Here is a 26,250-nt window from a genome sequence, read left to right on the forward strand (position 1 = left end):
CCCTATGTAATCTCTTATCCAAATTCTATCTAGTATGGCAAAAAAAGGTGTGGGAAGCAGTATGGGGCAAGGGATTACTGATAGTTGTGCCAGCTCGGTGGTGCTGATAAGTTTCATCTACTGTAATCAAGCAGATCTGGAAAAAACGAGAAGTACTTTTCTGAAGTGCTGCGAAGTGTTTAGCCTTTTAGTCAAACCACAGTCAGCAAGAGCAGCTGTGTACCCCATCGGCAGCAGCGTTTGGCTGTACTGCTAGAGACTAACAGACTAACCACAGGAAAGGCAATCCAGATTAGACTAAAGGGCATTCTCAGCTGTGTCTGGAGATGACTTACTAAGAAGTAAAACCAGAAGTTTACAAAGAAGATGTTTTCTTGAATGTAGGTGCCCGAAGGGTGAACAGGAGTGTTGTTCCTTGTCTTCAGCCACAATGTCGTCTTATTTCTGCATGAACTGGATTCTTCTGATCCTGTTTACAGGTAACTAAGTGGGCCTAAATGAATAGGTGGAGGTGGATGGAGGTAACATGCATCAATGTTTCTGAGGGTTGCAAAGAGAGAGATTTTATGTTGCAACGGGAAGAGTGGCCCCATGGCACAGAAACTGCAGTTTCGTGTTATGCACAGAACTTTATCACAGTGGCTTAATAGTCTTCTGATGGCCTTATCTCCTTTTTAAAACAAAATCATGTTGAGGGTATGATGGTTTTAAAGACACTGCTTCTTGGGTGGTCTGCCAGTCTTATTAGTGAATGATTTTTGGGGTTTTTTAGATAATGATGATCTGAGATGAGCAGAGAACTTTAAAGCATTTTAGAAAAGATATAAACCAAGATATAAACTATTTCACGTCAACAGGCTTTGTGAAGGTGAATGCTTAGGAAGACAGGGAAAAGGTCAGCTGTGGCTTCTGGTGTTTTTTAGCCAATATGAAATTTTATTGGGACAAATTGATAATTTCTCCTTTTTTATTCTGAGAAAGCAGTCCTCCTAGGAAAATACTGTTAAAGGCAATAGCACTGAAAACAACAGGTTGCAGAGTGGTACTAGTATAGGCAGATAGACATTAAAAATTTGGTGGTAGAATGTGTTCAGTAGAAAGAAAAGGGATATTACAGATATTATTTCATCTATTTCTTTATAAAGCCATTTATGGTGAGATTAATTCAGAGCTTGCTTTTTTATATTAAATAACATACGTTATTTTCAGAGATTAGTTTCTAATATGCTATTGTGGCAAAGTCTCTGAATGCAGACTTATTTTTAACTATAATAGCTTAGGGTAGGAAAATGACTGAGCTGAGCTGGGGAAAACAGCTTTTTCACAAGGGATAATTGCAATCAAGCCATACAGTGCTTAGGATCCACCGGCACATGTTGGCGGACCTGCCTCGGGGAGCTCCCTTCCTAATTATAGACTGGGCTAGACTTTTAATAGAGATAATTTGTTGCCTATACTCGCTGCAGAGAATTCTATCCCTGAAATGTTAATACGGATAGATCGAAATATTTACACATGTGATCCCGTGTTACTGAATTTGATAAGAAATGTGTAGCAGTAAGTATATGGCAAACAATTTTCTTTGAAGTACAAGCAGACAGAATGTGCATCTCAGGAGCCCCGCTGCGTAACCTGTTAGAAGAAGGTGGTTACAGGATGGCTGTGACTGGATCACCAGAGCACAAATGGCTGGCACTTAATACAGCTTTTATTAAAATCCTCCTAAAGGGAATATAGACTGGAGTGGTCTAAATACAGCGAAATAAACTATCTCACTCTGATGAATGGGCTACTGGCTGCTAGGTCTCAGTGTTTTGACTTGAATAGCGTGACACAGCCCTCTGGAAATGTGAAAAATTACTTTTAATGGGAACCATTATGCAGTTAGAAACTGCATAACAATGAGGGAAGAAAATAAGGCAGTGAAAAAAGAGGGTATAAAATTTCTCAGAAAAGCTCTGAAAAATCCCTTCTGATAGGAATAGGCAAAATCTGTCATTAGGCAAGAAAAGAGGAAATGTGTTCAGCAGTGGTTATTCTGACGAAAGCGACTAAATGGCAGGTTTTCATTGAAAGGGAGGAAGAGTTTCCCACAATAGTTTTAATGAAAGTCAATGCCTTACTGTTCCCCCGTGTGTGGCTTGGATTAGGTCTGAACTAAGGAAAAAAATAAAGAGCTAACAAACCAGACATGGCTGAAGAGAAGCCACCGAGTTGTGCAGATCCAAACTCTGTTCTCTCTTCACCTCTCTGTCTACCTGCAGAGGCTGCAGAAAGTGTGTTTCTTCTTTCTCTGGCTAGAGACACATTCTGAACAAATCACTGGCCCGATCATTATCCCTCACTGCGTCAGTCCTGCTGGGATTCACATCTGTTCATGGAAAACCCAATCCAGCAATGCTTGGTGGTGTTTGTGAGATGGGAGGTATCAGGTCATGCAAGATGCACGAGAAGCTTCCGCTTGTATGCGCTGTGCTCAACAACTACGTTTGTCTTTTTGTCCACAGGCCCCACGGTATTGGGATCACTTGTGAAAGGAAAGGTTGGTCAGAATATCACTGTGCCCTGCTTTTACACTGTCAGGAGGACACAAGACATCACATCAATGTGCTGGGGTCGTGACAGCTGCCCTGTTTCAAAATGTTACCAGACCATTATCTGGACAGATGGATGGAAGGTGACAGAGCAGTACAATAGAAGGTATATGTTGAAAGGGAACCTGCAGATGGGTGACGTGTCCCTCACGATCGTGAACGCCGAGGAAGGAGACAGTGGGATATACTGTTGCCGCGTCGAGATCTCGGGGTGGTTCAATGATCAGACAAGTAATCACAAGGTTGTGATAGAGAAAGGTGAGTGCAGAGGCGCTCTCTTGTGTCAGTACTATTGTGGTAAATCTGCTCTTGAGTCTGGATTTCAAAGCTTGTGGTGGAAATGATTTCTATAATCATCCATAGGACTGATCTTTAGGACTTTGCAGTTCTGCTGTTAGTGCTGTTTAAATTAAGCTGTATTTGGCATTGTTGTAATCCCAGCACAGTCACTGCAATTAAAAAAAGGACATGGTTCTTTGTTTCATGGTGCACAGCACTACTGAGCTTAGAAGCACTGTTTGAAGAATTTAAGAGGAAGGGCAGCATAGGGAACTTAATTAATCTGAAGCGCTATATTTGCACCCTTTTCATTGAAAACGGTGCTTCATTTTCCCTGCTTGATTCCAGAGTAAAGCCCAGGGACACAAAATTAGTATAGACAATTTTTTTTTATCAACTCTTCCTTTGATTTTTAGTTTTTCTCTTGTTTGTAAAAAGCAAAATATATGGAACAAGTGGCTGATAGATGTACTTGTGTAGCTGGTGCTAGTAAATTTTTATTATAGAAACACTTTTTCACTACATAAACGCACACTAAGGTTAATTATAATGTATGTTGGTTTTATTTTTTAACATCAGCTAGGATCTCTACTGCAAGTCCTCACATTTACACGTCTGAACAGACCTCAGGTAACTTTTATCCAAGTATTAATCTCAATATCATATATAAGCTATATTGCAAATGGGGATCTTAGGAAGGAAACAAAATGAGAGATTATAGAAATGTCTTGGCTAAAATTTACTAAACATTACCATAGAAGCAGAGATCAGAACTTGGATTTAAATTCTGCCTGACATTATATTGAGAGTCCAACAGAAGGAACACGTATATGTGGGAGGAAGTTTGTTTCCAGGTGTTATGCTTAAGTAGATGTTTTATTGGTGCTGCAAGCATTGTTTTTCTTGTGGCTAATGTTTTCGTATGTTATTTTCTTTGTGGTATAAAATCTCACCTTGTCTTCTGGAAATGCATCCCGTGAACAGTAAAACAAATTTTTAGAAGTTGGGTGTGCCCACTATTTAATCGATTTATTTGTTGCTCTATAACATAGAACTGTTTTATTGGACTATCTCAAAAGTGCATCTAGTTCAGGATCCTATCTCAGTAGCAGTCAACTGCAGATGATTAAGGAGGATCATAGAAACAGGGCAGTAATTTTGTGATACAGCGCCAAAGTATTCTTCTACCCTGGTATAATGTGTGTCTCAGAGGCTGCCCCTGTCCTCTGTAGCCTATGCATATTTAATAATGTGAGGCCCCTCATTGTAGTGGAAGAGACAGTGAACAACTATTCCTCACTCGGTTTCTCCATTCCACTCACAAGTTTATAGACTTCTATGGTACACCCACTCAGCTGCATTTTTTCAGTCTGAAAAAGACAACTTTAATTTCCAGTACACAAGAGAGAGCTCATAGTGTAACAATAGCTTATTCTCTGGATTTTGAAAGAAAAATCAGGGATGCCATTTGTATTTCTCCCTCCACTTCAGATGTTTCCAGCTAAGCAGCTCTAAAATATTACAACAGTTGCATTTCCGTTTTGGAAGAAGAAGTGAAAACTTTCTCAGACTGTTTCTATTCTAGTTGCAAATAACATGGCTTCCAATCTTAGAACTCACGGGTTTTCTTAACCCTGTGACATCTTCCTTAGCTGCTGCTGGAACAATTTTCTATGTTCTCAGAATACGAGTTAGTATGTGCATGTTCACACAGAGAGAAACTGGAAAAGGCAGGTGGCCCTGTGCCTCTGATGTAGGAATACTCCAGCATCTCCAGTGGAAGAGAACAGTGAAGCAGATAATCCTGTCCTCTTCAAAACAAAGTTCTGGGATAAGGGTAACAATTAAAAACATCAAAGGAACCAGCTGGGGTTGTCATAATGTGAACAGGAGGTTTTGTTTTCAGTCTCATCTGACATCACATGGAGAAACCGAGACTGATGATATGGAAGACATAAGTTTGTAGCTCTGAATTTTAAATATCGCAAACAGCTTTGCTCTGGGAAATTACCTCAAAATATGCTGCAGGTCCTTATGCAAACGTATCACACTTTGGTCAGTCTGTTTACTGTATAGCCACCCGGTACTTTAAAAGTATCGCTTGCTTTCTCTAACTCTGCACCACTTGCTCTTTCGAGGCCCTGAGCTGACCTTAATCAGTTTTCATCAGATAACCTAAGTTTGCTTTAGGCATCTGCTGCCGCCTCTTGGCTCCAAAAACAGAGCCTACCTTGGTAACTCCTTCCTTCTAGGCCCTCTGTTGAGATAACAGCAAGAGCTAGGTGTTTCCTGGAAGGAATTCAAAGCTCTGAAAAGGACAGCAGAGGCTCCGGTATTCAGAGTTTTGTGCTGCCCTCTGAAGGCACCAACCTCTTTATGATATGCAGAGCCGAGACTCCTGATAGAGAGAGATTTAGGTTTGGTGGTCCCAAGTCAGCAGTACAAATTCCCCTCTGTCAAGGCAGAGTGGTTATCTGTGCAAGTGATGTGTTTGTCTTGCCTTTGCTCAGCTCATGGGAGTGCCAGTGAATCATCCTTTACCATCACAAGAACGTGGCCGTTGGTTTCTGCTTCGGAAGCTCCTCAGACTGTAAGTATCTCTGTGCTATAGCATAGCTAGACAAAGTGGATAGACAAGAGAGGTTATTGGGTTATCCCTACAGTTAACTTTTACTGCTTTAGTTTGATTGCGAAAGAATATTTTTTTTTTTTAGTCTGCATGTTTAGTGCTTATGAAAGAATGCTTATGTGTTCATTATTAAAGAGGAAAAAAAAAACCTGCTTTGCATGCATAAAGTACTTCCTACTAATGCAGGAAGAGCTTTAGCAACATCTATACTGTCTTTCAGGCCTCTGGTCCCTGCTCAAGCACCTCAGACTGCTTGGATGTAACTTCAAACCTGCAGGTATGGCAGGATATGGGAAGAGTTGAAATTAGACCACCTGACAGCACAGGGGTGCCCTGCACTTCCCATGCAATGGGGTTCAAGCAGGCAGCTCTGTGTCTGTCCTGCTGAGTCCTCCAGCACATATTGCAGGGTGACAGGCACCCAAATTTTATCAGGAAGGCAAGACAGCCAAGCCAGCCTTTGGGAAGGCCTGCTGTGATGTACAACAAGGCAGTATGTGCTGTGGGCGTTCATACTGCTGCATGTGCAGAATGTAAGTCAGGGACCATACTGCGCTTCAGTGTCTTTCCAGGCCTGAGTTCCTAATGACAGGTTAGATATCTAATGGCTGGCTTCAGAAAGAAGTTTTGCCTAGGTAAAGACCAATGCAAGGAGAAGGCATGTTTACTTACTGGTATAAAGCCTTAAATAACTACTGAATAAGCTGACAAAAAGGAGGGAGGGTGTGACATCAGGAGATATTTTAATCATAAAAAATAAGATATTCATCAAATAGTATTAAACCTGAACAAATGGGATTTGTCATAACTTCAGGTCCTTTGACAATCTCAAAAGACAATGTGTTTAACAGCATGGTTCACACAACTGTTGCAGTGATTCTGCTTGAAACTAGTCCTGTATCTCAAATTAGGCTCTTGCTCTCAAGTGTACTTCTACTGCAGGGTTGCAAAACACACAAATGGCCTTTGGGTACTGTATGGGCTTCTTGCTCTCAGTGCCACTAATGCTCATCTGTTCCATGTTTGACAGAATGCGTCTGTGTTGCATGGCACTCAGCGGTATTCAGAAAATGGGCTATACATTGGGATTGGCTTGTCTGCGGTACTTCTAGCCATCCTTATTTTGGCTCTGTTCATCACTAGACGTAAGTCATTTTCACAGGTGTTTATTCAAGGATTGGTCAGGTATGTCTGATTGCAGCTGTGGCAGATGCCACATGTCTTCTGCTTCAGGGAAGTGAGCTAAGGTCTCTGGATGGCCTCACTCCGTGCCCTGCGCTGTGGTTGCTTGCTCAGCTCTTCCCCTTAGCCTCTGGGGCATAGAACAGCAAGGTGCCAATGTGGTCTTGTCATTTTATGTTTCAGACTCCTTAGCAACCAGTCGACCCACAGTGTGGGGAGGAGATGCATGATACAAGCCCACATCCCCTGCCCTGCTCATTTCCTCCTACCCATTCCTCAGTTGCCATGTTGTCCCAGTCTTTCCCAATGGGAGGGGCACTGGTTTCATATAACTATGTCCAGTATTTTTCTATGTGCCAGACTTTCTCCATAGAGGCTCTTGGTCAGACCAAGGCATATGAATTAGATCTCATGGAAATAATGGGGATTTCCTATACTGAAAACATATGCTTAAAGTTCCCTTATTTAGTTTCTTACGGAACTTATTTAGTTTCTTACTCTTGAATATTTTTTTTTTTGGAACCCTCTACTTTACTTGCTTCTGATGGCTTAAAGAAAATTATTTGTTTTCTTTCTTTTTTCTTTATTTTCATTCTGGATGGTCCTTAGAATATTTATACAATACAAAGAAGATGGGTGACTTTGCAAAGTAAGTATTCTGTTTCTGCTTTAACTAATAGGACAAACTAGATTGCAGAAAGAAAATGTTGTCAGTATGCTGACTGCTCCACCACATACTTTGACTTTCTTTTTTAATCTCAAGTTAATAGGAAACATTGCAAAAAGAAATTAATAAATCCTGCTGCTTATCATTAGTTAGTAAGCAAAAATTAGTATAATTATCAGTTCATTGCATTAGGGAGCATGCAGACTAAGTATGGATGTCTCAAGTGGAAAAATGACTCATCAGTCATGTTTAAGTGTTTTTGCATATTTTACTTTTTTCCAGTGAGCTGGTTGATTTACCTATCTGCTCTTCTGTGTTTCTGTTGTCTGTTTTTTGTTTAACAGCATGGTTTTTACTCTTTTGTGCAGCTTCATTGCATATTGGAGACCAGAACATGCAGGGAACCATAGTGCCCTGGAAGATGAGATCCATGCAGAGGAAAACATTTATATAATACACTAAGGACTGTATGCGTGCTTGCCTTTGTCATTGCTGGGACATTAAATAGTTTGCAAAATGTTAGCTGCTCCCTCTGCTCAGCAGCTAAAGGTGACTGGACTACTGAAGCATTATTCACATCATTCTAATAAAACAAATAATTAGAAGCGTAGCTTTTAAGAACTTTATCAGCTTGTTCCAGAAACAGAAACCCTACTGGCTTGAATGGAAAATTCCAGAATCCACTTATCAAACCCTAATGAAAGTTACCATTATATTTATTATCTGCTTCAAATTCTCTCTTCCTTTTTGGAAAAAAGAGGAAGTGCCAGAATGGCTACTCCATCACAAAAGGAAAACCACACACATTTTTTAAAAGTTTGTCTTCACTGTGTATTGTATCTGCCAGCTACAGAAGAGTCCATGCCATCGGAGGGCAGACACGATCTCATAGCCGCCGTGACAAAGATGATGCATGGAAAAACTTGGTGGTACTAGTATTTCAATATACATTTAGTTGAATTTTCACTGAAGTCAGGTATACCCAGTCCTGGTAACAGCTCAGTAATTGCAATGTACTAATTCCTGTCCACCCACAGTTAAATCTGGAGGAGGTATTGATGCTCACCCTCTCATGGGGTGTCCTCGGAGCCTACAGGATCAGTACTTCAACGTGCAGAATATTCACGGCTTGTTTTCAGAGAACTATGACTAAGTGTGTTTTCCTCTGCAAAATATGTCACTTTTTCTATGGCTTTCTCCTCAGGCCTGCCTATGTCCTGAGAAGTCCTCAGGGTGGAAAGTCTCACTTCTAGGCCTCTAAAACAACTGAACAAAAAAATAACTACTTTGTAAAGTTAATTAAATTCTTACTTTTCTTAGCTTGTGGAGAAGTCATGGACATTGCACAAAATATTGGCTGAAAGTTTGCCCTGCCTTTACACCCCTCTAGATACCAAACAATTCTAATGTCTCATGCTGGATTTGTTCGATGGCCTTTAGCTCATAAATGGGGAGTATCTGTGGCCTTTCCTCCATTGCTCCTCAGTTAGACATGGCTCTCGGCTTTTATTCTCTGTAACACTAAACTTTGGTTTACTTAAATTGAGGCAGCCCCGTGAGTATGAATCAACATTTTATGCATTGTTGAGCAATAGACACAACACACCCAAATCAGCTTGAAGTGGAAGAATAATTTTCCCCAATCTTTTTTAAGAACACATTTTTAAATAGAGGCTGGGGACTTCCTGAAAGAGCACAAAAGTAGTACAGGCAGGAGAGAGACCAACTCTTGCCAAATATTGGTCAGTACAGATTTTGCCCTGAAGCTCATCCCAAGCAGCAGTGTGGAATACCTAAAGCAGGCATTGCTGCCACAGGGAAGACTCACAGACTGACTGAAACTTTCTATTGTTGAGTTCATCATTTTCAAGGGAGTCATGCAAAGAACAAAGCTGTATTATACAATGAGGCATAAAGAAACAATAATCAAATCAGTAGGTATTTATGTTAACAGCTGAGACACTTGAGGCCACGGTCTGGTTGTGCTTTAAGGGGAGCTGGGGTCAGTGGAGCAGTTACCCCTCCTTCCCCTAGCTGGTAGCGATGGGAGGGCTTGAGCTGGCTGGGGAGGGGAGCGTTTTCCCCCAGGAGTCCTGGAGAGCCTGGCTAAGGTGGGATATTGCAGGTGAGTGTGCTTGTAAAGACTCACGAAGGAGGGAAAGTCTCCTCGTCCTGTTGAGGAAGGAAGAAATGGAAAGCAAGTTGGCATAGGTGACCCTGGTGTGCTTTGTATTTTCACTTGTGCTGTGCGTTGTCTTGGGGCTCTGTTGGAGCAGGCCTAAAAGGTTGAAAATGTGGAAGTGAATTCGCGGTTGACTGAAGAGCTCAGCGTGGGAGCACAGATATTAGGTGATTACTGGTCCCTGGGCCAGGAAAAGTGATGGAGGAAACCAGCTCTGCCACTTTCTGTCTTCATGTCACGTGTTGCTTTGTGTAAGAAGGTACCGAAACTAGAAAGGACCTGCTGGTGTTAGACTGTATTTTTGTATTTGTTAGTAGCAATTACTAGACTAAAATTACTGACCCTACTGCAGATGTTGCTTTCCTTCTGCCTGGCTGAGCATGTTGCTGCTGCGGGCTCTAGCCCATGACTGGAGCTGGAGGAAGTCTGATCTGGTCTGTGAACTAAATCTCAGAAAATATCTTCAGCAATTTCTTCTTTCTGCAATTTTACCAAATCAATCTCTACTGGGGTCAGAGTTAGACAAGTGTGGCGTTTCCAAAATTATCTGATTCCAACCACTCGTGCTCTTAAGGAGTTTGAAGACCATCCTTAAGACTGCTAATCATGAAAACTGCTTGCCCATAAGGATTTTTTTCTTAATATTACAGGCTAATTCAGTGAGTTTTCCATGTAAAATACAGTTCTAGAATATCTAATAACCAAAATCTTTATTAAAGTTTCCTTTCTGCTGTGCAGTTACTTGGTAAACAGACTTTGCAAAGGTTGTGCGGAGCAAGAACTGCGCCTTGGATATGCAGTGTAATACATACAAATACATGCAGGCCGAAGCTCCGTGTGGTTTTTCATTACTTCTGCTTGTGTCAGTGATCTTGGAACAGGCATTTCAAAATGAGCCCCAGAGATGAGCAGGTGGCACTTGGAGCCGGTTCACCTATTAAGAGATTATCCAGCTGCACACAAACTGGCAGCACATTGAGCGTGATAAGGCTAACGAGCTGCACACTGATGTTTTTGAGACAGCTCTCTGCCTTTCCTTTTCTGCCTGCAAGAAGCCACTAGATAGCAGTACAGGAGCAGAAAGCAAGGCATATTTTTCTGGTTCTTCCCAGCACGCTTGGATTTTGGGTGGCCTTTTTCTACTCTGCTGCATTTAGCCCAGTCTTGCTAAAGAAACAAAGCTGATGTGATGCTGTGTTTATCCTCTTCCTTCCCTAGTCACCTGCAACATACCGACCAATTCTGCTTTGACAAGCTTCATGGAAATTAGTAGCTGGATAAAGCTCCAAATTTGTGCACCAGGTGGGATTCAGCTGCTCCCTGCACTGGCATCAGCTGGGCATGGGCTTGCAGCCACTGCTTAATGGGAGACAAAGGAGAAACAGGGATCATTGCAGGGAAAAAGTCTCCAGGATATTGGACACATCAGGTTTCATTAGTTCTGTTCACAAAACAGCTGGGGTTGTGTGTACTTGGCACTGTATGAACTGTACCTGGTCAAACATAGCAAATTAGATATTTTACCGATTGCTGGTTAACCTGCCTTATAATGTTGACAATAAGACACTGCTGTATTGTTGTGTCTGTCCCCACTGGTTGCTGTTTATGCTGCACTGAAGCATGTGAAGGTACAGAGCAGCATTCCGGCATCACTTCGATTCAGAATAAACTCAGAATAGTTCTCTGAGCTTCACGCTGCTTGAATCTGCCACTAAGTTGGCTACAGCAGCAGCAGTTGGCTACATGCTGGTGAAAGAAACCAGGCATCCTGGCTTTGCTGTAGCCTAGTCTGTCGGGGATCTACTTCTTGCCACTGTAAGGTAGCGGTGGTGTGATGGATGAGGATGCTAATGAGAGGTAGCCTCCTACTCCAATGTACTACTGAGTCCAACAGGTCTGCAAGCACAAGAGTCCTTCTCTGATGCTGTGTTGGGGGGGGGATATCAAACAACTAATCCCTCTTCAACCTTCCTGTGCTATTCAAGATTTTGTAGAGCTGTTCGTGGTGCCCCTTAGGTTATCTCTTTTCAAGGCTGACTCATCTTGGATTACCCATCTAATCTTCCTGTGGAAGCTCTTCCATACTTTCCACCATTCTTTTTGCCCTTCCTGGTACCCTTGCTGCATCTAAGATACGCTTTTGAAGGGACTAGAACTATACATAGAATCCAAGGTAGATTTGTAGAGTGGTGTAATACTGTCTTCTGCTTTGTTTTCTATGGCTTTACTAATACCTGCTAAAATTTGATTTGCTTTTTTCTATGCTACCAAGCAGAGGGGTGATATTTTCATGGGCTTGACTACTCATGATAAGCCCAAAATCTCATTCCTGAGGGGGTAATGTCTGGTTAAAGCCCATCATTTTATCATTAAAACTTGGAATTGCTCTCCTGTTTGCACCATGCTACATTTATTTGCACAGAATTTTGTCCATCTGCAATTCTTCATTCCTGACCTTAATGCCCTGAATTACTTTTGGTTTATTACTCATCTTTTCCAGAGAAGAACTTCCGGAGAACTTCTTTATCAATTGGTCAGAAAGTAAATAAAGTCAGAAAGAGTAAAAAATACTTCTTGGAGATGGTGTTGCAGATCTTTGGGAAGGATGTTGTTTTGGTGAGAAAACATTTGTGAGAGTTCCTCCAAGGCTGTCTTTGCAAATAGAAAATATGAAACGGGGAAAGAAAGAGAGAGGTCTTCAAGCAGAAGGCAGAATCGGGGGAAATGAAGGGATTAAGAAAATGTAAGCAAAGACAAAGTCAGAGGTGGAGACTAAGCCAAATTTTTAGGAGTGTAAGAGCACAGAGCTTGTTCTTGCTGCGCAGCACCGCAGAATGGTAATGGGCCTTAAGAGTTCCATGGAAAGGCAAAACAAATAGTATATTGAAATCTCTGGTGGTAGTACCATGCTGAGTGTTTTGGAAGAGGAAAGGAGAATAGGATAGAATGGGATAGGATAGAATGGGAATGGGATGGAATAGAATAGTTCAGTTGGAAGGGACCTACAATGATCATCTAGTCCAACTGCCTGACCACTGGGCTGACCAACAGTTAAAGCATGTTGTTAAGGGCATTGTCCAAATGCTGCTTAAACACTGACAGGCTTGGGGCATCGACCACCTCTCTAGGAAGCCTGTTCCACTGTTTGACCACCCTCTTGGTAAAGAAATGCTTCCCATTGTCCAGTCTTAACCTCCCCTGGCGCAGCTTTGAACCATTCCGACACATCCTATCACTGGATACCAGGGAGAAGAGATCAGCACCTCCCTTTCCATGTCCCCTCCTCAGGAAGCTGTAGAGAGCAATGAGGTCCCCCCTCAACATCCTTTTGTCCAAACTAGACAAACCCAGAGTCCTCAGCTGCTCCTCACAGGACATGCCTTCCAGCCCTTTCACCAGCTTTGTTGGCCTCCTCTGGACGCATTCAAGGACCTGAACATCCTTCTTAAATTGTGGGGCCCAGAACTGCACACAGTACTCAAAGTGAGGCCGCACTATTGCTAAATACAGCAGGAGAATAATCCCTTTTGACTGGCTTCTATCCGGAAGCGTAGGAAAGAAGCGGTTGCAGTACATAAAATCTGGAAATGGAGAAATGAGACTTCAGTGGGGCTAACTCAGCATCTCTAGAAAGTATAAGATCTACTTTTCTTTCCTTCCACTTGCTGCCCTGGAATCTCCATCAGCTAAAATGTCCCATTTTGTGCTGTTTCACTGGATTATGATACAGATCTTGATAGGTGAGTCTTCACCTGCTTTTTGTGTGCTTGCTCAGAAAACAAAAATTTTGTAAAATTAAAATCAGTGACACCTGTTTTGTGAAAACAAAACGGTGAAAAAGGTCGTAGTTGTATACAGAACTTCAGAAGTTTTCTTAACTGAGTTAATACTGATGGAGAATTTTTTTTTTTCTTTTAAAAAATGTTTGTGGTTTCCTCTGTGTATAGGCTTGGTTAGTTCCCCTGTACCCCCAAATTATCTAATTTCTTTACTGCTGTTAAATGTGTACTGCTGGCTTTGCTGCTTCATCTGTCTCTCCACCACACTACAGTGCTGACACAGCCCAAGCTAGGGATTTGAAATGACAGGGTAATGAATGTATATACATGATAAAGAAAGAATTTTCTGAAACTCTGAGGGCAGTCTGCTGCTATGAACTGCGTATGGGAAAGCGTGGTTGGACATTCCTCTCCTTTTGCTCTCAAGTGTTCAGTTCACCCATCTAAAATCTGAATCCTAAAAAAGAAGTCAAAGAAGAGTAACTTGAGAGGCTGGGTCTTGCAAGCATGATTGGTGTCGGCTACATTTCTGCATGCGCACTTAGGCATCAGCAGTGCAGTTTCCAAGTTGTCCGAGGTGGCTCAGGAATGTGAGTTCATCCACTTTCAGTGGGGCTCCTAATAGGACTTGTGCTTTTAAATCACTTAGGCATTTCAGGAAATTCTGTCTCAGATGACTAAATATTAATTGGCTAACCTCTGCCAGGATGAAATATTGTGTACCGCAACGGCGAAGTTCTTAAATTGATCTGAAAAGTAGTGGAAAAGTTTGGTCAGTGGCAGGATACATTGAGAGGCAAGAGGTGATCCATGCCCCTTTGAAGCAAGGTAACACAACCTCCACGGTGTCTGCTGCACAAGTGGAGCTTCGCTGGCACTTTCCTGTAGTCCAGGGAATTCTGTAATATTTTTTGTCTTTTGCCAGTCTCAGCAGAAGAAACAGGAGGGCTCTTTCCTTGCCGTATCTTCAGCCTCAAAATAAATCGGAGGTACTTGCCTCCGTTTGGTCTTATTTTCAAAAACTTTCTTATATGCAGAGCTACTGAAGGGTGAGAATGGCTTTTTGTTACCTTTTCTTTAATTCAGCTTGGTGCTGAGAATGGGTAGTCTTGAGATTCAGGAAACCAGTAGAGTGGGCAGTTAAATGCTTCTTTTCTGTTTATCAGTCATTTTCTTTGCAATTTCATCAGTACAGAAGCTTCAAGAAGAAATAAAAAAAAATAGGTTGATTGGGAAAAGATGCCAGGTATCTTCTACAAAGAAGGAAAATTATTCCAGAAATAGATCAAGAAAAAAAAATTCTTTTTCAACCAGCTGTCTTGGCTGGAGGATGTATGTCTTTGTCCATCCAATGACCAGTCCACGGGAGAGAAGACCACTACAACAGCAACTATTGGAGTTACTGCTTAATACCAACTGTCACTGAGGGTTGGTTCAAGAAAGACTATATTAAAATATGTGTATATCTGTATGATCTGAACAATTATGAATACCCCTTTCTATTTTGGAAGATATATTAAACATCTGGAGTCCATTTCTCTCTCACTTGGATTAAGGACTTAGAGTGGCAAACCTCACTGACTTCAGTGGGACTACCCAGGCATAGCTGATGCTCAGGGTGCCTTGGGTCAAATATGGATGCCTAGGAGGGTCACTGCCATGGACAAGGGTAGGATTCCTCTCACAGTAAGACTAGGGTGTCACAGTATAACAGTCTCAGGAGCCTCTTAATTTCAAAGACATGTTCATTCAGCCCTATTTACTATTGTTTTTGGAAGATGTGTCTGCAGAAAAGGCTGCAACTGAGAAGGAAGTTAGTTAGTCCTTGCAGAGGTTCACACTGTTGATTCAAGGCTGTGAGGTATTGAAGCTTTCCATACCAACCTGCAGTGCAGGCAGATGTTAGCAACATTAGCTTCACATAGATTAAAAGAGGATTTGAAACTGCAAAACCTGTAACTTTCTAGCACCAATACTGGTGGGAAACTGCACTGGAGACACTCTGGTGCCTTGTGTCTTCCCTCTTCTTCTTTTTATTTATTTATTTAATAAGTTCAGGGCTCTGCTTCTTCCAAAGAGAAGAGCAGACAAATTTTCATTTGTTAAAGGATTGCTTAATGAAGCTGCTTTTGTGCTGTGCAGGACTGGGATGAAATAAGAAGAAAAGATGAGCCCATTTCTCCTCAAGCAGCAGTGACCTTAACTCCAGGAACAGTTCAAGCTGGTCTTGGTGTTGCACACATCTTTGTTAGGGTGACTTGAAAATATGTGTTAACCCACTCAGTGGCTAACCCCCTGCTCCCCTAGGGATACTTTCAAGGTCAACTGGATGAACTGTTTTGTTCTGTCGTCACAGAAAGAGGCTGTTTTCTCTGTTTGTTTTGCTGTAACAAGGCAAATGAACCTACCCTTTCCAAGGACTAAAACAAGCAGCCATCTTGCAAAGCCTTATCCTGTATTCAGGAATTCATTTTTTGGCACATCCTACTTTCATTTCACTGCAAAAGCTTCTGCCCTTCACACCATATTGCATGTTGTTTTGTCTGCCTCTACTCTTTTAGCATTTGGAGCTGTGGAAACCTGAACGAGTTGGCTTATCTTGCCAATGGGATAAGCAATCATGAAACTGAAATGTCATCCCAATAACAAGTCATGAGGCAGCCTGCCACAGACTAAAACCTCACCTGGGGAATAGTCCATTAAAGACAAAACAAAAGAGACATGGACACAGTTGGAAGCATCTGTTTGCTATCTGGGAGTCATGCCAAGAAGAAAAGGCATTCAAACAGCTGGCAAAATAGAAGTGTTTGGCAAACCAGGGCCAAAGCTGGTTGTAATAGCAGCAACTGCTCTAAGTCCTTTTTGGGGTAAGCAAGCTGGCCATGAGACATCAGATCTGTGGGATGATCCTCTTGCTGCAGCAGAGGACCAGATCCAGTCCCTCAGTTCCTGCTCCACCATATGTAAATGATAACATGAGGGAAAAAGGCAACAAGGTAGGAGGACTGACACAGACTAGATGAATGTAAACCAGAAAAGATTTGTTCCTGTATGGGAACCTTTTTCATATAGTGCTTTTCATGAAGAAGAAATCCCTTTTAGGGCAATCTGGGAACTGCGTAGACAGTTAGGAGGGAACAATATGTAGCAAAGATTCAAACCAGATGCTAAGGTGGGTATTGGCTGTAAACACCAAGTAAAGCTGGTCATTAAGAGTAAGAGCACAAGGAAAGCATGCATATGCTCCTTTTAACATCACTATAACGCTAGCAGTTAAAGCTTCTATGTACACAGTGCTCTGCAAGGTAACTGGGATAGTTGGCAGGGCTTGCTCAGAAACAGAAAAAGTAGTGCACTTTCTGAGAATAGGTTCCCATAGACAGATCCCACTGCTCTGCCAGCTTAATTAGGCCCTAATTTCACACATGAATAGGTATTTTGGACCCTGCTATTGAGACTGTCAGTGAAAGGCAACTATGACAGCGTTTTCTTTTTGAGGGAGATGATGGTGGACTGACAAAACCAGATGTATTTCACACCAGGTTTCTGAACAACTTTCAAACAGTCTCTTAGGAGAGGGGACGGGATGGGAGCAGAGTTCCCAAATTCCATCTGCACAGGTCTAGTCTGCACTCGGGCTGCCAGCGACAGACCTCAGCTTCGCTCACCATGTGTTTGATGTGAGTGATGTGTTTCGTGAGCAGCCCTCCAGCAGCTGGCCGGGGCCAGAGCATGGAGCCCTCCAGCAGCAAGCCAATGTCTGCGAGCTCCTGGCTGCTGCCCATAGTGCCCCGGGCCATTAGCTGCCACAGGCTCCAGGGGAAGGCTTGGGGGATCAGTAACTGTGGCCTGCCTGCAGGCAGGAGTGTTTCTTTTCCAGCCTCACTGTGTTGCATAGGTAGAGTCACGCATTGGAGACTGCCAACACTCATCTTTCCTTGTTCTTCCCTGACAGCGCACACAGCATCCGAAGCTGTTGTTACAGGAGTAATAGGGCAACCTGTTCAGTTGCCTTGCTTCTACCAGGTGGCACGACATAAGGACATCTCCGATATGTGCTGGGGCAGAGGCCCCTGCCCAAATTCAAAGTGCAATAACAAAATTTTGCACACCACTGGGAATAGGGTGACATTCAGAAAGTCTCAGAGATACAGTCTCCGGGGCTATATTTCCTATGGAGATGTGTCTCTCACAATTGGGAAAGTGAAGGCAGAAGATGCAGGTACATACTGCTGCCGCATAGAGATCCCGGGTTGGTTCAACGACATCAAACAGAACATGCAGCTGAAAGTGGTCAGAGGTGAGTTTGGGGACCTTCATGACACAGCCAGCAGGGAGAAACCTCTCACTGGATAGGAGCTTAAAATTGGAGTTTATCTGTGCTTTTTTTGTTTGTTTGTTTGTTTGTTTTGGCAAAAATTGTTTTTCCTAAATTACGCAGTTTTGAAGGGAGGTCTGCAACCAGTTGCCAATTTGAATTATATTCAATAAGCAGTTTTGATGAGAAAATAGTAACTTTTACCCTTTTTTTGCCTTTCAAATGAAATATTTAATTTCTCTTGTGTAGCTATATTTGATGTTTTAAAAGATGATGGAATTAAAAAAGGGATTTATCATTTGAAGAGCCCTTGGAATGAAATTCAGTTTTTCATTTGGGATTAACCCCAACACCAAAAAGGCTTTCATTTGGTTCATGTCATAAGGAGACCCACATGTTTAGAAATTTTGTCTCAGAGTCTTGAAGGACTTTTTCCCCTTCCTATTATTTTGCTGAGCTGCAGGATAAAGTAAGGGTCTTACAAAGTCGAGAAGAGGCTGAAAAGCATTGCAAAGCACAGAAAAAAGATGATACCCACCCTCCACACTGCAGAAAGACAATTTTTTTTCTGACTTTTACAGGGTGTTTAGGAGTGCAATTGGTGATGATGTACACAGCAGTCTTGTATGCATTTTGTAAGCAATATAACAAGAGTGGGGGAAAAATGCTGCAATCCCATGTCTATCCCTGAGTTTGAGGGCAACAGAGTTCATAAAAAAGGATTGGTTGAAAAGTTTAGCAAGAAGCTTGTAGCTGAAAATCAAGCTTTTTTTATTTATTTTGTTTTTATGAGGACATTGAAAAGCAAAATCACAAAGTTTGCAAGTTTTTGGGCTCTACCACAGAAGGTTCTGGCCCTCCCATTTCTGTAAAAGGGTCGAGGAGGGCGTGTTTGAGACCTACAAAAAGAAAAAAAGGCAAATCTGTTAATCTGGGAATCGCTCTGGCTGGGGCATGTTTTCTGCTAATTAAACAACCTTTTTAAATAGCGACTCTCCCACCTTCATTCTCAGTATTTTAGCAGCTAGATAATTTTCATTCATTTCTGGGTTGGCTTTCCTCAGGGTCGGTTGTGAATGGTCTGATCTAGCTTTTCTCTTGGCTATGTTTTTTCCACGCAGCCCCTCCAGTGATGACAACCACCAGGAGAAAGGCTCCCGTTTCCCGCAAGCCTTTTAGAAAAACAACTTTTGCTCCCCAAGCAACCTCTGATCATCAAGCAACAGCAGAGACTGCTGTCCTCCTGACAACCACCATCCCCGAAGCAACAACTGCAACCACTGATCATCAAGCAACAGCAGAGACTGCTGTCCTCCTGACAACCACCGTCCCCCCAGCAACAACTGCAACCACCGAGTCTCCAGCAGTAATTACACTGGAGACCATTGCACCCCCAACGTTTGCTGTGACAGAAAATGATACTTTTCCAGCAAACATGGTGGCAATCAGTGCTCTCCCAGATTTTCCAACTGGTTTCCAAGCAGCTGATGTGAGGACTGAAGATGACGACGTGTTCTGCTCAGCAGAGTCTGTCCCTCTTCCTGCAGGTACAAAGGGTAACCAGCACCAATCCTTTCTTTTTTCTGTGTAGCAGAGATGTGTTAGCCTGACTCTGGCATCATAGAGACTCTCCAGATACTTATATTTGTATCTGGGAAGTTTTCTCCAAGATGCCTATAGGTATGTCTCAGTAGGTTTAAGGAAACACAGGTCAAATGTTGTGGATGATGCCAAACTGGGGTGAATGGCCAAGATAGCAGAGGGTCCGGCTTGCATTCAGAGGAGTTTTAACAGGCTGGAGAAATAATGTGACAGAAACCTCATGAAGTACAACAGAAATAAATGCAAAGTCCTGCACCTGGGATGGAGTAAGAGATTCACTGAACCATGCACTAATTTTTTTCTTGATTTGGGAAAGACAATTGAAATGATCTGCTGAAAAGGTTAGTTTAGAGCATGTTCTGCCTGAGCAATAAAGTCAGTGAGAATTCAAAACATGCTTAAAATAGAGTACTTACATTGTCATCCCATATGAAGGCTGCTGTTATTATTAATATTTAGTTGATCAGAGTGACCTATTATCATCCTAGCCATTCCTAGGTTGCTACTTCATCCACATCAGTGACTTCTTTTCCACAGATTGATGTCTGCACACAAGGCTGTTTTTTGTACATTTTTTGGGTCTTCTATCACTTGAAGTTCTTTCTGACCTGAACCTCTGAGGACAGCTTTTCTGTACTATCTCTTGTCTTCCAGCCATCACAACGCGCCCCAGTTAAACTGGGCAACAATTAATTACATCCACAGCTGAACAATTAAAACATCTAACCACTGGCCATGGTAGTAAAGTACATCAGTTATCTGGGTAGGATGAGCTGCAGACATGAAAACCGAGGTGCAGATTTTCACCTCTTAGTTGCAGATGCAGAACTGTGCAAGCAATTTTGAATGCCATATGAAGACCCCCCTAATCAGTGATCTTTATAAGCATTACTTTTTACTCTGTTTCAGTGACTACCGAATTCCCAAGTACACATCCGACTGCAGAGGGAACTAAAAGTGCTTACACTTCTCTCATGGTGGAAGGTGTGCCAACTGCAGGTGAGTAGGATAACGTTGCAAGGTCATAAGTTGCATGTTCAGAGAAATGAAGTTGTCATAAACAAAAGTATTGATTATTCTTAAGAGTGTACCAAACATGTACTGATAGCTATTCATTGCATCTGGAAGTAAGAGGTATCTGGGGTTCACACAGAAATTGTTTGAAATCAGGGTGAAACAACAGCTGAGAAAAACATGTTTTTAAGCCTCCAAAGGAAGTAGATTTTAAGTCACTCACACTGTCAGGTATCTCAGGTCTGAGAGAAGTTAAGAACTGGTCTTTGTCACCATCCAAGCTGAATTCTCAGATATCCGATTTGTCATCACATATGGCTGTTATTATTAATAATTCAATTTCATTGAGCTTTCAATTTTAAATCCCCCCTGAGTCTTGTGAGCTTTGAACCTCACCGAATATATTCAGCCGGATGTGGCTACAGGCTCAGCTCTCCAGTGCTCAACATGTTGGTCATGATGGAAAGCAGCAGGCAATTACCACAACTATCAGTCATTCCTTCAAGAGAAAAGGAACCGGTATACAAAATCATACCATATCTGAGAAATGAACAAACTTACATGAAGTTTGCACTTTATGTGTCTCAGTCAAGTATGAAAGTAGAATGGCTCAAGTTATTCAGGTGTGACAGTCTGCCCACCAGATGCCCTCAAATGAGGACTTAAAAAAAGGAAAGCTAAAATTCAAGGATGACACATCATGTTTGGCTGTTAAGAGAGTCCTTTTAGTTTCAACTAGTGCCAAGAATCTCTTCATTCTTAAAAACACAGTATTTAGATTTTTGCAGGTCTTTTGCTAGTCCTAGGGACTTACAGCAGAAATAGAGTTTAAGAAACTGTTCCTTAATGCCCCTGGAGAGGGCTCACAGAAGAGACTAAACTGGTCTCTTGAGCATTTGTGAGGGTTTCTAACCCCGTCTCACTTGTCATCTTTCTGATATAGTTCTGGATAATGCCTATATTCTGCCATTGTAAATAGGAAGTTTTGCAAAGGGTCTTACCTCTGGGATTCTGGGGGCAACTTAAATTGTGACTGTGAGCTAGAAAGAGCCACCACAAAAGCAATAACAGCAGAAAAAGTACCGTGCTTATGTGAGTCATGTACACTCCCACCCATGCAAAAACTTGTGTCGTGTTATTTCCGAGAGCCAAACTGTCATAATGTGTGAAAATGCTGCAGCATAACTGAGCACTGTCTAGTAAGAGCCATAAGCCAAGTTAAGTTCTTGACTCAGTCTCCTTTTACTCTGTGAAATAATGCACTAAATGGACCAACTTCAGCCTTATTGTAATGTAAGAGAAGGCTAATTTGTTGCTGAACTTATTGCTGCTAGTACCGTGGCTGGGAGAGAAACCCATGGTTGAGGGAGACCTCCATCTCCAAAAACAATTCTTGCCAGATAGGTTGGGTTGGCTGGGGTGGTTGGTTCCTGCTGACCAGGTTCTGATTTAGTTTCTCTTCTGTCTTCATCTGCTTTCCCCCAGCAACAACCCCGCCAGTGCCAACCATGCTTCAGACCCCGAAGAGAACCCTTGGTCCTTCAGGTATGCAAAGTAAGGAGCAATAGTTGCTCCCATCAGCCAGGCTGCAGCACACTGCCAGAAAGTTTAATTTTGACTTGTGGGACATGCATGTCAAAGTGAGATATGCACTTCTTGTGTATTTGGGGGTAGTTCTGCTAAACTACCGTTCTCTTCTGTGGGAGCGAAAGAGGGGTGTCATAAAACAGGTGTATGGCAAAATGCAATATTCATGTATCCCTGGGATTTTTAGCACTTGCTAGGGTTTTATTACCTATATTTGTTTAGCTGTAGTGCCTATTAGCCATAATCTCCTTTCTACTCCAGTGCAAATTTCTAGCTACAGTCGCGTGCATATGAGCTACCTGTGCCCTGTCCATGTCTTTGATAAAATGCAAGCAAGTTATTTGGTACATGGAGACAAATCAACTCAGCTCTCATAAAGACCTGATCAGAACTGAGAAATCTGGAGGAGATCAGGTTATTTACTGAATAACATACTCTGAAAAGTTAAAAAAAAAAAAAAAAGGCAAAAAGAAAAAAAGCTATTTTTTTTCTAATGGGATTATTTGTGACCACCTGATCACCCCCATCACCATGCGACATTCTAGGTGTCTCATGCATATAGTTTCCTTTGGCTGCGGTCTTGGGCACCGCAAGCGTGTTACATACACATGCCTTGACAAATGACTCATCTGGTCGCTGGTACAGTTTGCTCAGATGGAGGCTGCATGGTTGTTCTTTTGTCAAACCTTTGAAAGCACTACTCATCACAGTCTTTCTATACATTAGGGCATGACCTAAGGCATGGAAGCTTTCCTGTCATAGGATGTAAGCTGAGGTTTTGATTCACTAAGCTGAGTGACTCCTCTGTTTTTAAGATGCTGCTAAACATTGGGTGCTTCCAGTGACAGATCAAGCACTCCAAATACTTAAATACTTCAGTATTTTGTATCATGAGGTCATGATGAGCCAAGGCCCAAGCCTAGATTAACTTTTTGTGACTTTAAATTCACTAGCAAAAGTAAGAGTAGGATCACAGGATAACAGCAGAAAAGTTTGCTGCAAGACTTCTTGAGCATTCATTTAGTTCATCCCTATTTCCAAAGCTTAGAAAACTAGAACTAAATTATTCTTAATATCCCTGGATAGAAAAAAAATGCATCATCTTCATAGAGCTTTCTTAAACCTGTGGTAAGTTATCTGAACGTAAAGATGTTTCCTGTGGTTTTCAGTTCTAATGCAGCTTTCAAAAACTGCAATCACACATAAGTCTGACCACAATTAAACTGAGACAGTTCCTCCATTTAGACTTGTACCTTGTTTACTACCTCTGCTCTCTATGACATCTTGTCATGCTTACAGAAGTGAACACTCCTTCACAGCAGACAAGTTTCTACTGTCTTGCTTCATGGGCTATCCCTGGGAAGCCTCCTCTTTCTTTGATGAAGACTGACATTTCCTAGTGAACTGCCTGATACACCATTTGTGGTGGAAACAGACTGTTCCCTTTTGGTTGTAAGGTGCTTTATTTCTCCTACTCGGGGCCAGATTTTGCCCTCCTCATTCCCTGGGAGTTCACTACTCCTTGACTAAAGCAGTGACAACCACAGTGGCCCTCACTCCTTCAGGTGACTGTGCCAGTAATAATATCAATCTCTTTTATTTTCAGGGATTTCAGCAAGTTCAGACAGCAAGGCTGAGAAACATGATGGTAATGGAGATAAGGTAAAACTTCCTTTGTTTCAAGAGTGTTTAACTGGAAGCCAGAAGGACACCAGGACATGCTAGTGATTTTCAATGTATTCATACTAAAGGGACAGTGTTTGCAAACAGTAGTTTGAACTTTTGTTTAGAAGCTCAGGAACCATCTATTTATCTTTCTAGTGGATAGAGCCAAAGCCTGTGACCATCCCATCTGGTTTGGACACTTCAGAAAAACCTCATCCCCCTGACACCCCTGTAAGAGAGGCAGAGGTAGCATCCTCGGGGTGTGACCAGGCAAAGACAACTTAGGAGGGTTGTTACGCTTCCCTGTCTCTAATTAAGAGAAGGATGAGGGTGACTAAGCTCCTACTTTAGACACCTTATTAAGAAGTTCATGTTAAGTGGGATGAATCTAGGCTCAAATGCTTCAGAAGGAGATTTATTAAATACCTAACAGGTAATTCATGTTGTTTATCATGATCAACCTCATGTGTCTTCTCCGTATTTTGTACAGGCAAGCTCAGAAAAGCATTGCAAACTCCAGCCCAATGCAGATATTTCAGAGCTCTTAGCTACTAGGGCAACCCACTCCTGCGTGAACAGGTCTGAAGTAAACATGCTTCTAAAGCCTTTTAAGTTTTTCTCTTCTCCCTTCCAGTTTCCCAGCTATGCCATTCTCATTGCCTGTCTCATAGTGGTGTCCATTCTTTTCATATTGATGCTCTCGTTGGTGTTTTGGAAGCGTAAGTATCCCTAAGCACATAGTTGATTAATGTTTCTAATGCTGGCCTAGTGCAGATGTCCTTCTGTATCTCTGGTTAACCTTCTGGTAAATCTGCCATGGCCTCTGTGGCAGCACTCTGTTCATTTTATGGGGGTTGCTGTCCTTACTCCAGGGCTGTGTCACCACAAGGAGACCAGGGAGCATGAGTTGGTGGGAATGCAGCAGGAGGAAGCCTGTGCAAAGAACCTGTTCACTCACTTGTTGCAGGTCTGGCTCATCTTGTTGGCTCTTGCTTTATAGTAAAGTGGTCCCGTAGTTTCCTGGGATTGCTCCTGACAGACGTTTGTGTAACTTAAATCAGAATGAGATCCTTTCTTTCCTGCTTAGCCCACACAAATTTTGCAACTTGCTATCTTTGCTTCTGAACTCATTTGACGGATTCATTAGCATTATAGATTTCTTTTTGCCATGGTGACATTAATATTATTTTGCTTCTAGGTAAACACACAAAGAAGTTTATAATAAAAAGGTAATCTATTTTGTAATTTCCTATTAAAAGTTCCAATGTAATCTTTCTTAGAGGCAGGAAGGTATTGGCCACTGATTGTAATGGGTGTAGTATTGGCTTGTGGTGCCGACTACCAAAGTTGTATTGCGAGCAAGCTTCAGATAACTTCACCCCAGAAAAATCAAACAGTGGTTCCTGGATACTGCTTCTGTGTAGCAGTAACAGACATCCAGAGCACTGGAGAACTTCAGCAACTGGTACTTACTGTTATGCAGTGACGCCAGCTTAAGGAAATACCTAATCTGCTTTATTCTTTGATCAAAGACCAGGGCATGACCTTGGTGGGGTTATTTTAAAGAAATTAAGAGATAAATGGTTATGATGATCAACTGGCAAAATGATTGCTCAGAAAGGGATCAGAGATTTATGGACAGTCCTCCATGGAATGGTAATCCATGCCAATACACAAAGAATGGGTCCCATGAAGGGCACACTGCAGCAGTGTGGCAAACCAAGCTTTCCACCACTAGATAACTCTTGCAGCTCTCATGGGGCCACTGCACCCGCTCACACACTCCTCGGGTCACACTGAAGTATCTGAGGTGATCATTGAGGTGATCGTTTTGAGGCAGATGTGAAATATATATGATGAATCACCCTGTGCAGGTGTAACTGATAAGTTCACGTCTTCTGGCTTATCTTGAAAAAAGGATTTTCTCTAGACGAACCACAGGGTAGTCCAGTGAGGTATCATCCCTTTGCCAAAGACCAATAATTTTTCAATTGTAGATGGTCCCCCACTGCATACGCCATCTAGGAGATAAGGATTGGGGGCCAAGGAGGGACTCTTTTCTGAATCCCATGGTGATTACCCTACAGCTGTCATTATAAAATCTGAACAGTGCTTTCCTATCCATTAGAAGAATGCAAGCAAGGTAAATACTTCTCTGGTGTAAAAAGTAGGCATTGCACCATTGAAGTGAGTGGACTCAGTAGCTTCTGGTCTCCATGTCAATGGGAATTTGCCGACGTTACAAATAAGACACGATGCTCTGAAGCAGCAATGTGCTTTTGCCCCACCCATAGTGACCTATGCTTCTCACTACAGCCATGGACCAGCGGAAGACCTTGAAAAAGTTTTCAGTGGTGCTGAAGGAGAAAACAGCATCTTTTCCCTGTGAAGAGCTCCTACATCATCTGTAGATGCCACGGAAAATAAAAAGGGCCTGTTTCAGGCCGCATTGAGAGAAGCTTATGAGCCCTCAAAATATCAGTGGGTGTAAACCAAAGGCCAAAGCTGTAACTGTGAAAATTTAAAACCTTTGTGCGAATTTTGCCATGTCACCTTTAAAACTTATTGCATAAAGAAGCTTCTTTGAGAAGGTGCTTTATGCATTATTCATAGGTGTTTCTGGTATCTGCCTTCTTACTAATACCATTTGTTTTTCTCTATTTTTACTAATGCTCTTCCTTGAATACAACTTATATTGTGAGGAACAGAAGAGAGAAGAAATAACATGGAATGCTGCCTAACTTCAAATTGA

The 26,250-nt window shown here is 42.1% G+C and overlaps 2 protein-coding genes across 3 annotated transcripts; both read left to right on the forward strand.

Annotated features, from left to right (window-relative positions):
* Positions 1–288: 288 nt before the first annotated feature.
* Positions 289–7,928, forward strand: HAVCR2 (hepatitis A virus cellular receptor 2). Of its 2 annotated transcripts, XM_009285790.2 has the most exons (8): positions 289–479; positions 2,508–2,852; positions 3,453–3,503; positions 5,384–5,463; positions 5,723–5,779; positions 6,533–6,647; positions 7,294–7,333; positions 7,720–7,928. In XM_009285790.2, exons 1-8 carry the CDS (start codon positions 431–433, stop codon positions 7,811–7,813), a joined length of 831 nt encoding a protein of 276 aa, XP_009284065.1. In that variant the 5' UTR covers positions 289–430; the 3' UTR covers positions 7,814–7,928. The 2 variants fall into 2 exon arrangements, with proteins under 2 accessions (XP_009284065.1, XP_019329390.1); XM_019473845.1 differs by lacking the exon at positions 3,453–3,503.
* Positions 7,929–13,224: 5,296 nt separating this feature from the next.
* Positions 13,225–25,887, forward strand: LOC103904547 (T-cell immunoglobulin and mucin domain-containing protein 4). The gene is made up of 9 exons (XM_009286044.1): positions 13,225–13,273; positions 17,268–17,612; positions 18,752–18,789; positions 18,862–19,177; positions 20,142–20,231; positions 23,440–23,495; positions 24,133–24,217; positions 24,697–24,727; positions 25,815–25,887. The coding sequence occupies exons 1-9, from the start codon at positions 13,225–13,227 to the stop codon at positions 25,885–25,887; spliced, it is 1,083 nt and encodes a 360-aa protein (XP_009284319.1).
* Positions 25,888–26,250: the final 363 nt, after the last annotated feature.

This window comes from Aptenodytes forsteri, unplaced genomic scaffold (genome assembly GCF_000699145.1).
Source record: "Aptenodytes forsteri isolate BGI_AS27 unplaced genomic scaffold, ASM69914v1 Scaffold54, whole genome shotgun sequence".
In the NCBI taxonomy this organism is placed as follows: domain Eukaryota; kingdom Metazoa; phylum Chordata; class Aves; order Sphenisciformes; family Spheniscidae; genus Aptenodytes; species Aptenodytes forsteri.

Bases quoted from the DNA above. Each gene is read 5' to 3' on its own strand.
- HAVCR2 (XM_009285790.2), top strand. From the start codon at position 431: ATGTCGTCTTATTTCTGCATGAACTGGATTCTTCTGATCCTGTTTACA. The intron at 3,504-5,383 runs GTAACTTTTATC...GCCTTTGCTCAG, and splicing joins CACGTCTGAACAGACCTCAG to CTCATGGGAGTGCCAGTGAA. The intron at 5,780-6,532 runs GTATGGCAGGAT...CATGTTTGACAG, and splicing joins ATGTAACTTCAAACCTGCAG to AATGCGTCTGTGTTGCATGG.
- LOC103904547 (XM_009286044.1), top strand. From the start codon at position 13,225: ATGTCCCATTTTGTGCTGTTTCACTGGATTATGATACAGATCTTGATA. The intron at 18,790-18,861 runs GTTTCCCGCAAG...GCAACAGCAGAG, and splicing joins CCACCAGGAGAAAGGCTCCC to ACTGCTGTCCTCCTGACAAC. The intron at 23,496-24,132 runs GTAAAACTTCCT...TCTCCCTTCCAG, and splicing joins ATGATGGTAATGGAGATAAG to TTTCCCAGCTATGCCATTCT.